We start from the raw sequence: 12,741 nt of genomic DNA on the forward strand, positions 1-12,741 counted from the left end.
CTCAATTTCTGTATAACAAATGAGCATAGCATTAATTAGGAGGTATTGCCTGTATTGTGTTGATAAGTGCCTGAAGGAATATTGGGGCCTTGATTCAGACTGTCTATAGGTTCTTCTTTGACTGGAGATCAACGTAAGAAACGATATTATATTTATTATCTAATGACTTAATTTTGTTTATGTTTTGATGAAAATAATGTATGCTATTTAGAAAGTTCTTTCAGCTTTGATCTTTAGTTATAGCTCTTGGTTATAACACCCTTCAGAAAAATAAGATTTAGTGAGATAAGGGGGAAAACTATAATGAGGACTAGAAAGCAATGCATAACTGTGTTTCTGTCAGAAAAAGATTTATGTCTACGGTGTTGTTGCAGAATTAGGTCAGCTTTTTATTTGTTCTGTGCATTCAGTATGGCTTGGTCTTGATAATTAGATACTTCCATCACAAGTCCTGGCTTCCAAAATAGCCCAGTGTGACCATTACCACACTCTTTGGCTACAAAGAGAGCGACAGTGTTTCTGAAGTGCAGTGTTGTAGTCTCCCTTCCACACAAGATCAGGATTATGGGATAATTAAGGCTGCAAGGGACCTCAGAAGATGCTATTAGCTGCATGTGAGCACTATTCAGAATACTTAAAGTAGTTCATAATCAAGAGTGTATTCCCTTGTTGATTTACTAACAGGAGAATCTTGGCTATGTCTTCTGTCCTGCTTCCAAAAAACTCCATTGTGTATATAGTTTAGAAATATCACCTCCTATTAGTCTAAGGTACATTTTTCTACTTTTTCCGGAAACATACCAATAGGAGTCTGCTAGCAGGAACGTTCACATTGAACATCTACCACTTACACGGTCCTTGCCTTATGCAGAAGTATTTTTGTCCTGTATAGGAAATGCAAACTAGCTCTTGGGAGCTTCAACGCCAGATATATACTAGGAAACCGTCAACCAGATCCTCAAGCTGTTGCTGATCCTGTTTCAGAAAGCCTGTTTTTTGAACATCTTTCTATCACACAGGAGAGATGTTATTCCATTGCAAGATTGGCCTGCTTCTGTAAAAGCTGGCTGGTGGATGCATCTAGTGCAGAATGAGTTATTTCATTCTATCTTGGCTACTCACTATGTTGAAAAGACAATCCTGTTCAAGATAAAACCAAATGGAGACTATTGCAAGCAGTTTTCTGCTTTCCTGCTTCATCTCAAGGAATTCATTAGTGTCTCTGGCACAAAGAGGGAAACTGAGGTTAGAAATGATGATGGAAGTTGTGAAGAAGTGTGAGGTGGCCAAAGAATGGGAGTAGAATGGTTGGAAACAAATAAGTAGATAGAGGAAGTGGACAGAGTTAAAGGTTTTTAAGTCCTGACAGCTCTGCAGGTGTGTGTGACTACTGCTTACTGAGTTACTACTACTCAGAACTATTCTGAGTAGTAACCCTAGGCTGTGCCTTGGAAGTGATGGCTGCAGTGGGGATTGGACTGGCAGCTGAACAAACATAACCACTGTTCTGCTTTTGCTATGTGTGGTGGGAGTAGCAGGTTCTGCTGATCGTGAAGTGGCTGGTAAAAAGTGTGCCAGCCGTAAGCAGCTTTCCCACACTTGGCAAGGTCAGAGTGTGAAGTAAGGAGCAGGTGGTCTGGCCTGGAAAAAGAAGTAAACAAGGAGGAGATAAAATCTGAACTTTTCTCTAGACCTGGATGGTGTCCCCCAGGGCTGTGAGTGAAATTTGGCAACTTTAACATTGGCGGGAGCCAAGAATGAAATGACTGCAAAGATCATCCTTTCAGTACTGGGGATGACTCTTCAAATCAGGGTGGAAGGATACTGGCAGGGTTGTGTGTGTAAGCTTGTGGCATTGCTGTCTGCATAGTTTGTAGTTTCTGGATGAACAGAAGATTTCAGTTTCCAAGGCTGGCAGCCAGCACCTTGCAGCAGTAGTGAATTAGCATGAAAACAAAGATGCACTGTGCTGTGGATGTGCTTGTACTGTTCTATAAATTGTAGCATAAGTCAGTAGGAAAATAGAGCATGTAAGAACTTTAATGGAACTATAGACATAGGAATACGTTCATAAGCATTCTGTTTATCACAATTAGTAATAGCATGGATAAAATAATAAAAATAATTAGTTCTAACAAGGTTGTATTATTTACAACTCAGTGGTGGTGTTAAGGCAGTTTACATTTTAAACGAGCTTTAATTGCATCCATAGCTATAAAAGAAACTTTCCAAGCCATTAAAAATAGTATTTTCCTTCTTTGCTCTATGGCCTCTGTCTGTATGCCATAGACACTAAAACCAACTCTGAATTATGTCCACAAAATGGATGCCAAAGTATATCATGAAGAATATGCTTCCAAAGAAGACGGATGAGTAATAAAGAAGCAAGACAATCTTGTACCTGCTGAAGCTTCTTCATACGTTCTTTTTTTAGGAGCAGGTTCAGTTTGAATGCCTGCCCATATCTGAATGGGTGTGAGTTGAGACCAAACATAAATAAAGGCAGATGTCCGTAGTGAAGTCTGTTTGAGAAAGAAAAGACTTGGTCTTCTTGATGAATGTAGGTAGAATAGGCCATGGAAATTGTGGGCATGCTTTGGGAAAGTGTATATACATACTAGGGCTGTTCGTTTTACCTGGTAAGCACAAATAGAAATCAGTTTTTAAAAAATCTGATCGATTTGGCAGTTGGCACAAGTGAAGGGCCAGGACCTCCACAGCACGCAGGTTGTGTTTGCACTCTTAAGTGAATGGTGCTGAGAGTGAGAACTCATGGACTTTGGGATCTGGGAACAGCAACATACCGATAAATTGATTTTAATTTGTGAAAGTGATAATCTGTGAACAGATGACTGTTTAAGTAGTCCTTGTGCTCAAATTCTTTTTGAGTCATGACTCATATAATTTAGGATGCCAGAACAGATTCACGTTTATATGTTATGACCTAAATCTCATTTACTATATATGATAAAGCCAAACTGAAGCAATGTAACATGGGGATTTTTATAGTTCTAGTGACTTCTGTCATGTGATATAAGTTTCCACGGGCTGAAATTCTGTCTTGAGTAAATCTAGAAAACAGATTTTTTTTTAAAATTGCAAATGGAAAACAGAGGTTTGACTATTTCATTGTGAAATGTCTGGTAGTTTTTTAACATTTTTGTGTTTAAGAGATTGCTTCATGACAAAAAGTTAACGAATCGTAGAAGGCCCGTTTAAAGCACTGCATGCTGTCTGTGATCCTTAATTCAGGGCTCAAGCAATGTTTGTACGTTGTGGGTTGCTGTCTGCACTGACATGCACAGAAACACTAATATACAGTTTAATGGAGCTGGGATTTTCTCCTAACTGTGATTTCGTGTGGTTAGTGTCTGTTTCAAAACTATATTTATCTTTCTTACTTAAGTAATTTTTCTATTAAGTAATGCATGTGGTGCTATATGAATTACCTCTTTCAGTGTAAAAGGGTTTTTTCTTCAAGGGTTTGATCAGACTTTATTTTGATGGGGAAAAAGTTATATGAAAATAGTAGTGGAATGTTTAAATGAGTGCTGCTGGGCACCTACTGCTAACTTTGATTACTTTTCAAAATAACAATGGCATATATCTCCTGCTTTGAGTAACAAAAATTAAAATAGCCTGCAAAATCAAATAATTTGTGGATTAACCCTGGAAAGAAGGTGTTCCTTCTGATGAGGAGCACTGTGGAATTTATAATATGGCAAATCCCAGCTTAATTCTGTTCTTTAAAGCTTGGTCCTGCTACTAATTAAGTAAGTAGATAATCCTGAAAAAATTGAAGAAGGTGTGAACACTGACTGCAAATCTAGGAAGCAAATACATAACATTCCACATACAATCTGAATGCACCTTTTCTGAGATACCCTGAGAGAAAAGAAAGTTTGTTAGAGAAGTACATTTTTCATAGTAACAGCAATACAGACTCACAGATGTGATTCAGTTTTTCAGGTGCCTTTCAAAACATTCACTTTCTGCAAAATTCCGATTCTTGGTCCCAAACTATAAAATTCAACCACATTGCATGTCTTAATAGTTATTATTTTATTTGTGGTGGTATTTCATTCATAATAGCATTGAAATTGCCATGTTACTTTAAACTCAGTCAGACATCGTCTTTCTACTATTTTGTAGTACTATGTGTTTAAAAAAAGTGCAAGAAACATTTTGATGCTTCTGTTAGCTGTCCTAATTAATCCATAGTTCTTGCTAAATAAAAATTAAGGGTTTTTTAGAGAAAAATTTTCCCTAATTCTGAGTCATTTCACATGAGATTTGTCATATGTGAAGTGTTCTTTTTACAGCTGTTTCATCACAGAAAACAGTTACGCAGTTTGAGATTGCATTTCTGACGTTAGCACCACAAATGTTGCCAGTGCTTATTGTCTGTCACAAAATTAAACTTCATGCCCACAGATAGCAGTTTTACAGAAAAAGTTAAGCTGAGAAGAAAGAAAGGTGAATGGCGTTCCCAGTGAGAGGGTCCCCATGCTCCTGGTCAAGTGCTCTCTCTAGTAGCTGGAGCTCCTTGGTGTGGCAAAGCGACCATGTACAAGTTGTTTTAGCTTTTATCATTATTTCTGAATGCCCTCACCAGGGAAAACCATGAGTTTGGAAGTTCTGAGTAGCCATTTTTGTTCCGTTTCCACACTGCTGTTGTACTTTAGTGCCCAAAGAGATGGTTTCACATACCACAAAGGGTGACAGAGGACTAAACTGACCCTGTGTGCTCCGTGGCAGTTTGGATGTCTTTTCTCTGCAACGAAAGGACTGCACGTGAACAGTTGTTCTTGGACGTTGTCAGGGCATGTGGCAAGAGTTGATGGCTGGTGGCCCGTGGGCTGTGTGGTGGCATAGGGCCAGGGGTCCAGCCTGACAGTGTGGCCATCCCACCGCCCCCAGCGAGGCTGAAGAGCGGGCTGGAGGAGCTAACTGGGAGCAACCTGGAGGCTGGGGCATCAGGCAAGGTCATGGTGGTCGGGCCAGTCAGGCCAGGAACACGTCAGGTTTAGGCTGGATGATGGTTATGACAATTTATATGTGTGTACCTCAGTGTGTAGACATGAGGGATCCTGTTGTGTACACTGTTCATTTAACAGCAGCTCAGAGTTGGAAGCCCCTTTTTGCATAGGCTATTTTATGCCTTTTTTTGAATAGTAACCAACATTTACTGTGTCAGAGCAGTGACAGCAATCCGGTCAGTCCTGCAGAGAAAACATGGTCAGATCAATCAATCAATCAATCAATCAGTCAAGTGATCCTAGTGTTGAAAATGGGACTTGGATAGAGAAACCTCCCAAATGATGATTTTCTTTAGCAGGGAATGGGCCGAATCTGACTAGTTGCTTTCTCTCGATATCTATCTGACTTACACTGTGACTGTTTAGAAGTAATAAAGTATTGCCGGTCTTCTCAGTCCTTTCAAGGATCACCTGGAGATGCTCAAGATGCAGAACTCATGGTACCTTGCAACTATTTCATTTCTGCAACCTTCTGGATTTCTGCAATGCTGCCTTTGTGCATTTCAGCACACTGTTAGATTTTATCGCTACTCCTCAGTTCATCTTTACAGGCTTTTTTGTCTGAGCTGTGTTTGGACTCACGCAGTGTAACTCCATGAAGCCAAAAGATATTTTAGTTGTGGCATGCCCTTTCACTTACTGATGAATTATTATGTCTTAACTACTTAAGCTTGTGCATACATATCAAAAACTTGCTTGACATAATGGTTCATTTGTATTCTCTGTTGTAAATTATATTACCAACAGCTTAGTGATTTAATTAAATTTTAGCATTAACAACTCTGGAATTTTCTCCTTGATCTCTTCATTGTATGATCTTTTCATTCCAAAACTTTGTTTCAGAACTCTTTTGCATGTGTTTGTGAAGGAAGGGAGAATGTCTCAATGTATAGTGTTTAAAATCTAGCCTCATTGGAAATCAGTGAAAAATTTTCTATTAATTCATATTTTTATTAATGCAGAATGTATCTGCAAGTGTATTTGCTTTATATTCTCAGAATTTTGAGCACTTACATCTATTGAATTCTGAATCTGAGTTCTTTATGAGATTAATGAAGTCAGAATTTCACTTTATCAATTCTGTAGCAATCTGTTTATGGTGTTTCGATAGAAGATACAGGTTTTAGATTTAATTTATATTTGTTTTAGATTAAGAAAGCCAAAATGCATGCTTGCCATTGCAGAATAATACTGCCCTTCCATCTGACTTGATGTGGTAGTTTTGTTACCAAATATAGTATAAGTGCTTGACTGAAACTGAACCAATTAAGAGATTAGCAAATACTCTTTTATTTTCATGGTTTTGTATTTTTGTTTGTTATATTTTTATTTTTATTATTTTTATTTGGTAATCTGATTAAATGAAAAATTGTCAGAAATGAAGTTTGATGTGATGTTGTGCCAAAATAGTTTTCGATATATAACCGATACAACTCCCACTGCGCTTACCTGTTTTTATCATTACTTTGGCAGATTGATGAAACAACATATCATGGAAGCATGTAGATTTTTTTTCTTAATTGAAGGATTATTTATAAATTTGGGCTGCTGGTGCAGTGGTGAACGGTGACAGAGGCTGGTAGTAATCAAGCTGTTGGAGGAGGGCTTGGTAGGGTATACCATGAATGGGTCTTGACATGCTGAATTGGTTGTGAGGTCATTTCTCCTAAGTGGGAGCTGCCCACTTGATAGCATTTGTCAACAGGAAAATGCCAAGTAGCGTTCCCATAAAATCAACATTATAAGCTTTCAGAAAGGAAAAAGAAAGCTTTGTGTTGTGTTGTGGGTTTCTTTTTTTTTTTAATTATTGTTATTCTTTTCTAAGATTAGTACTATTGAAATTCTACCAAGTGGCATTTTCATTCCTTCCCCCATCCCTTTTCTTTCTTTCTGTGTTGACAGGGTAGAGACAGAAAGGTTTGTCGTGTATTTTGGGTAAGTGCAGTGAACTGTAGTTTGTCTTCAGAGAATCAATGCTTTGTTTTAAAAGTGGTTGGTTTGGACGGAATCTGTCTTTATCTTTTCTTTTCCTCTCAGGAATCATGTCCTCTGCATCTCTTCAGACAATGCATGCTTGCCCTTTGGCGTTTAATTTGATGGCATGAGGTTCTGACTTGAAGGCGTTTCTTTATTTAGGATCTGTGAATGATGAAAGTTATGAATGCATGGCTCAGTGTTTGATATTTGAGCGTTTGATGCAATAATGGATTATTGTTTTAAACTGCCACAAATACAATTTGCCCCAACTAAATGACTGAACCGACTAGAATTATAGAGGAGTGTTCTGCGGTCAAAGATGAGCGGTCATCTTGTTTTTGAATAACCTACATTTAGTCTATATTAAGTCAAGTTATTGTGTCTGCTGACATTTTTTTAATGTGCAATAAACATGACATTACCCTACTAAATAGATATTTCCTGTTTTGCGTCTTGCATCCTGCCTGTAGTCTTTGCTACAAGATGCATTGATATTTTTCTTTTGTGTGGGGGCGTTCCAGTTATTTATGGAGTGTTTGTGGAAACAGTTCTGGAACTGATTTTAAAAATTGGATATAATAGATCACATTTCTTTCTAGATGAAACAGTGTTTGAAAACGTCTAGAGTTGTAGTACGGTGAAACCATAAAAATATTTTCAATATGTTGGACCAAGATTTCATTGAAATATTCTTCCAGGAATCACGGAAGATGCACAGGAATCTAAATACATAAAACACCATGTAATAAGCCATATCTAAACCATCCATCTGAAGGTCCATTCTTGATGCATCCTTCAGTAGTACGTTTTCTGGCATTTTTAATATAATGAACTTAAAACAATGTTGTTGAAAATTGGCACATCTGAGGAAATGAATGCAAGAAATGTGCAAGATTTCCTTCTGTTGTCAGATATGGCCCATTCGTGTCCATGAGTAAGACCAAGGTGGTGTAGCCCAGGGAGAGAAGTCCTCCACCTTGAGGAGCACATGCCTGCACCATTCACCACGTGCTTTTAGGCAGCAGATTTGTGAGGAAGGAGAAGGGGAATGAGTCTGAACTACTGAGACTAGGGCCAACACTTGCTAGAGCCAGAGTGGGATCCTACAGGTAGTGTCCACATCTTACAGAAGGCAGGTTAACACATGGCTGAGGATGAAATCCACAAAATTGAGGGGCAAGTCTCTTCCTATTTGTAGCAATAGTAAATTTTGCAGAAGAGGGTGAGAACATGTAGCTGTCAATGTGATTTTTGTTTGTTTAAGGTATTTTGGATTACCCTTTATGTTTTGATCCAAATACCAAGTAATATTGAATGTAACTCTAACTTTTTACTGCACAATTCTGTTTCTTTTCCTGTGTTTTGTGTGCATGTGTGCCTAAAAAAAGCTAGAATCACCAACTATAAAAACTAATCAGAAAACAAAGTTACTTTGGAAACAAAGGGGTTTTATACAAATGGATAAAACATACTGATATATCTTTCTTAATTTATTTTATTCTTTGCAGGTAATTGTTTTCATAATTTATTAATAAAATTCATCAGTATTCTGATGTCCTTCACACAGGGGTAAATTTACTTGCAAAACAGAATTGTCACTCAAAAAAACCTCTTGCCTTCCTTTCTCAGAGTCAGTGTGGAAAATCAAATACTGAAATACGGGTTCACTACTTGTGAAATTATTATTTTGGAAAATGATGATCCTGGAGGAGTGTTTGAATTTTCTCCTTCTTCCAGAGGTCCCTACAGTATCAAGGTAGCTGAGTCATTTATTTTAATCATTGTGGACAACTTACTTTATGCAGAGTGCTAGAAAAAAGCTGGATTTTCTTTTTTACAGGAAGGAGAGTCTGTCGAGCTGCAGATTGTCCGCAGCAGAGGAAGCCTCCTCAGGCAGTTTCTGCGCTACACTGTAGAACCAAGAGACAACAATGAGTTCTATGGAAGCACAGGAATTCTGGAGTTTAAGCCTGGTGAAAAAGAGATCATAATTACTCTTCTGACAAGGATGGATGGGATTCCAGAGGTAAAAATTAATATTTTTCTTTCTTCAGATTGTGTTCACAGGCGTACTAGTTTGTCACTTACTAAAATATAGGCAAATATATAGGTGTAGAATACGTGTGTAATGGCTTTTCTCCCCAGTGTCTTCCTAGCCTCCAAACCGGGCATTCCTTGATAAATAGAAGGTGTCTTTGGGTTTATTAGTCCTCAGCGGATTTTTTTTCTGTGAATTGAAACAGTTACGCTTTGAATCCATGTGAGTTTTAGCATCCGTGACATTCTGTATTATAGAGTGCTTTTGTTTAATTGAAATCTGTGTGAAGACCCACTTCCTTTTTGGTTTTTTCTAGCAATCATCTGGTAGCTTCACTCAGTGCTCCCCAGTCTGGACTAATATTGATCTTATAGATACATAGATGCTATACTTGTTTTAATGTTCCTTGAAGTATTACCTGTGAGCTTTTTTCAAGAAATATGTGAAGTACAAAGTCCCATTAGATTAGTAAAGCAAGCTGATACGTTCTTTCTGAATTAGCGTGGTTTTAAAATCTTTGCTTTCCCTGTTACAAAGCCAGAAATGTTAATAAATCATACAGAAAAGAAAACGTAGCTTTCAGGGAGCATTACAAATAGATTTGTAGTAGTGAATTGATGTAATTCTGAGTTAAGTAGACAAAATAAGTCCTTGCCTATTATAATGCTAGATTTTGGGAGAAAATGGTCCTATCAGAGATAGAAATTTCTAATTGTGTCTTTGTTCTGATAGCAATGTGCGAACACATCGTGGATATAGAAAGTGCGTGCGATTTCCTTTTGTTTAAGTTTATACCTCTTTCTGCCTGGCTAGGGACTGTGGATCTTTGCCCATTTGTTTTGGATGTGAACACTGAATATGTATTTTTATTCTGACTGAGTTTCCCTCTTCTAGCTGGACGAGATATATTCTGTGGTACTGAGTGGCTACAGTGAAATGCCAGGCAAGTTGGGGAATGCCACAGTGGTCAACATCACCATTTTGAAGAACGATGATCCACACGGTGTCATTCAGTTTCTACCTGATGAACTACCAGTCACAATAAAGGAAAGTAAAGGAGAAATCATCTACGCTGGTAATTCTTTTTTATTAGAGTTACTGCTTTATCTGCTGTCTGCCCCTGCAAGGCTTCTTTTCCCCATTTCACCTGTCTAGGACAATGTCTGACTCCGGTCTCCACTCAGGAGTTTGCAGAGTGGTACAGTGCCAGCATGATGAGCGGTGGAGGCTGAAGTGGAGAAGGATGGGCTTGGAAAGCCAGAGGGATCAATCCAGTAAAAAAAAGGCTAGAGAATATGCCAGACAGGAGGGATGGAGTATTGATCTAAGTGCAAAGTGCGACCTGGAGGTAGTAGCTCTGTTTGTGGAGCATGAAGAGTAGCGTGCTATGGGAGAGAAGAAGAGAGATAAATCTTCATATGGGTGACTTCGATTTATCTGTTTCTATTCAATTATCAAGTATTTTTACCGGCAAAAATTAACAAATTTGGGCAAGTTTGATATGCTTTAATAATGGTCTCTCTTTTATGTCCTTTCATGTAGTTCTTTCACATATTTTTGGTTTTGCAAGAAGTGAATTTGCTTATTATTTCCTTTCCTTTTTCTTTGTTTCAGCTTTGCTGACCTTTTTCTTCTTGATTTGTGTTGTTCTGAAGATGCACACTGACTGTATATGTTTGCATTTTTTAGCTGCTTACAGAGTTGTAAGAAACCAAGGAAGCTATGGCAATGTTAGTGTGTCTTGGGTTGTTGACCCAGCATGTACCAATGACGTCTATCCAGAGCAAGGGACTATTTTCTTTGATAATCTGGAGTTTTCAAAAAATATCACCATTTACTCACTGCCAGATGAGGTAAATATTTTTAGTGTTTTTGCATGAGTATATGGGACAAAGACTAAGCGCTAAAACATTACAATTTAAGGAGAAAGAAGGAATGTTTGTATTTTAAGAGCCTCGTAGGTGTTCGTAGGAAAAATCAAAATACTTGGGTAAAACTGAGATTACTTTAGCAAATCATAAGAGAATTTGAAAAGCTGTGCATACCTATAAACAAAAACAGTTAGAAGCTGAGAGTAGTTGAATGTGGTTAAATTATAGAAAATTTAATTTCAATAAAACCCTTGTTTTGATAACAGGAATCCTAATTTTTATTTTTAATGCTGATGTATTTGAAATAATATAAGAAAGAATGAGAGTAATTCATAATGAATAAATAAAGCTGTAAAAATAAATTACATGTTTCAGAAGCAGGAAACTTAAAGATAACTTTAGGGCCATCTGTCCAACAGTAAAGATGAGGGGACTTATTTACAAGGATTTTAGACTGATGATTTCTCTGTAACTGTACAAACTGTCATTTGTCATCCCTCTTGACACACTGAAGGATCAATAAATAAAAAACAACACTCAGAAATCTCTGGTTTGTTAACTCCTTCAGCTGTTCATTTTAATTTCTTCATTGTTTTGTATGCAATAAATTAATTTTGTAATACTTTCAGGTACCTGAAGAGATGGAAGTATTCATCATCAGCTTATTCAATGCTACTGGTGGGGCCAGGCTGGGCAATATAACCAGTGCATTTTTACAGATTACAAGGAATGATGATCCCATTTATTTTGCAGGTTAGATATTACTGGTTTTAAATGTAGAATACATGTACTACCCTAAACAGATTTTATTGATGGACCAGATCATTGGCAAATCCTAATTCCAATGGAACTAGTATAAAATGTTGATGTGGTTTGTTGTGTTGAACTTATATTTGTTTCCTTCAGAAGCTTCCTGTATTTTCTTTCATTATTCTCTTTGTTGATGCTGGGATGGGTTAGGTGGCTAAGAACAACGATATTCTCTTGTACCCGCAAGTATTTCCATGCCTTTGTCACATACACCTGTTTCACTGGGGAGAGGGATCCTCTTGGTGAGGATTAAGAAAATAGGTCACATGCAAGGAGCTCAGGCTTGAACTCAGGTAGATTTGTTGCTTGTGTATTTTCAGAACCTCTGGCAGTGAGCGTTAAAGAAGGAAGTGTTGCAAACTTTACAGTCCTAAGGAATGGATCTGCTGATGTTGCTGTTGCTGTCCAGTATATCACTGTTAATGGAGATGCAACAGCTGAAGAGGGAGACTTCGTTCCCAGTGGAAGGAGCAGCGTCATTTTGTTCGATGTTGGAGAAAGAGAGCAGAACTTATCTGTGTATATTAATGATGATGATACCCCTGAAACTGATGAAACGTTTTATATCTTCCTTTTGAATTCTACAGGTAAAATTAATGATTTAATGTATGTTTAGTAACTCTACTTTTTTTTTTTCCTGCAATTTTTTACCAGCTGGGTCTTATCATAAAGCAATATATAAGTGCCAAGTATTACATGAATAAGGTTTGCTTCAACATTTCTATGCAATTACTTTACACATTGTGTTTGGATTTTCATCTTGAATTGTTTAATTGGAAACAAAAATAAAATGATACGGCTGAAACTTTTGCTGCAAAAACAACTGGAGTGAAAGTCTCTTTTCAAATGTAAATGCTCCAGATTAGATGGGGTTTTAACTTGACTACAGAAACGCAAGGCTAAAGAATGTTAGTACTGCAACAGCCTTAGGGAAAGAGGAATTCTTTTAGATTTTTTGCCGTGCTCCATTGTATACTACACAACTGCCTGATTTTTGTAAAAACAA

The 12,741-nt window shown here is 37.5% G+C and overlaps 1 protein-coding gene across 1 annotated transcript in view; it reads left to right on the plus strand.

Moving 5' to 3' along the window:
* ADGRV1 (adhesion G protein-coupled receptor V1) overlaps positions 1-12,741 on the plus strand; it is a 270,084-nt gene that overhangs the window by 17,808 nt on the left and 239,535 nt on the right. The window contains exons 12-17 of the mRNA XM_054810881.1: positions 8,646-8,772; positions 8,857-9,042; positions 9,949-10,129; positions 10,744-10,907; positions 11,555-11,678; positions 12,056-12,322. Of these exons, the coding sequence (XP_054666856.1) occupies positions 8,646-8,772; positions 8,857-9,042; positions 9,949-10,129; positions 10,744-10,907; positions 11,555-11,678; positions 12,056-12,322 (1,049 nt within the window). The remainder of the gene's footprint in view (positions 1-8,645; positions 8,773-8,856; positions 9,043-9,948; positions 10,130-10,743; positions 10,908-11,554; positions 11,679-12,055; positions 12,323-12,741) is intronic.

Source organism: Grus americana, chromosome Z (genome assembly GCF_028858705.1).
Source record: "Grus americana isolate bGruAme1 chromosome Z, bGruAme1.mat, whole genome shotgun sequence".
Lineage (NCBI taxonomy): Eukaryota > Metazoa > Chordata > Aves > Gruiformes > Gruidae > Grus > Grus americana.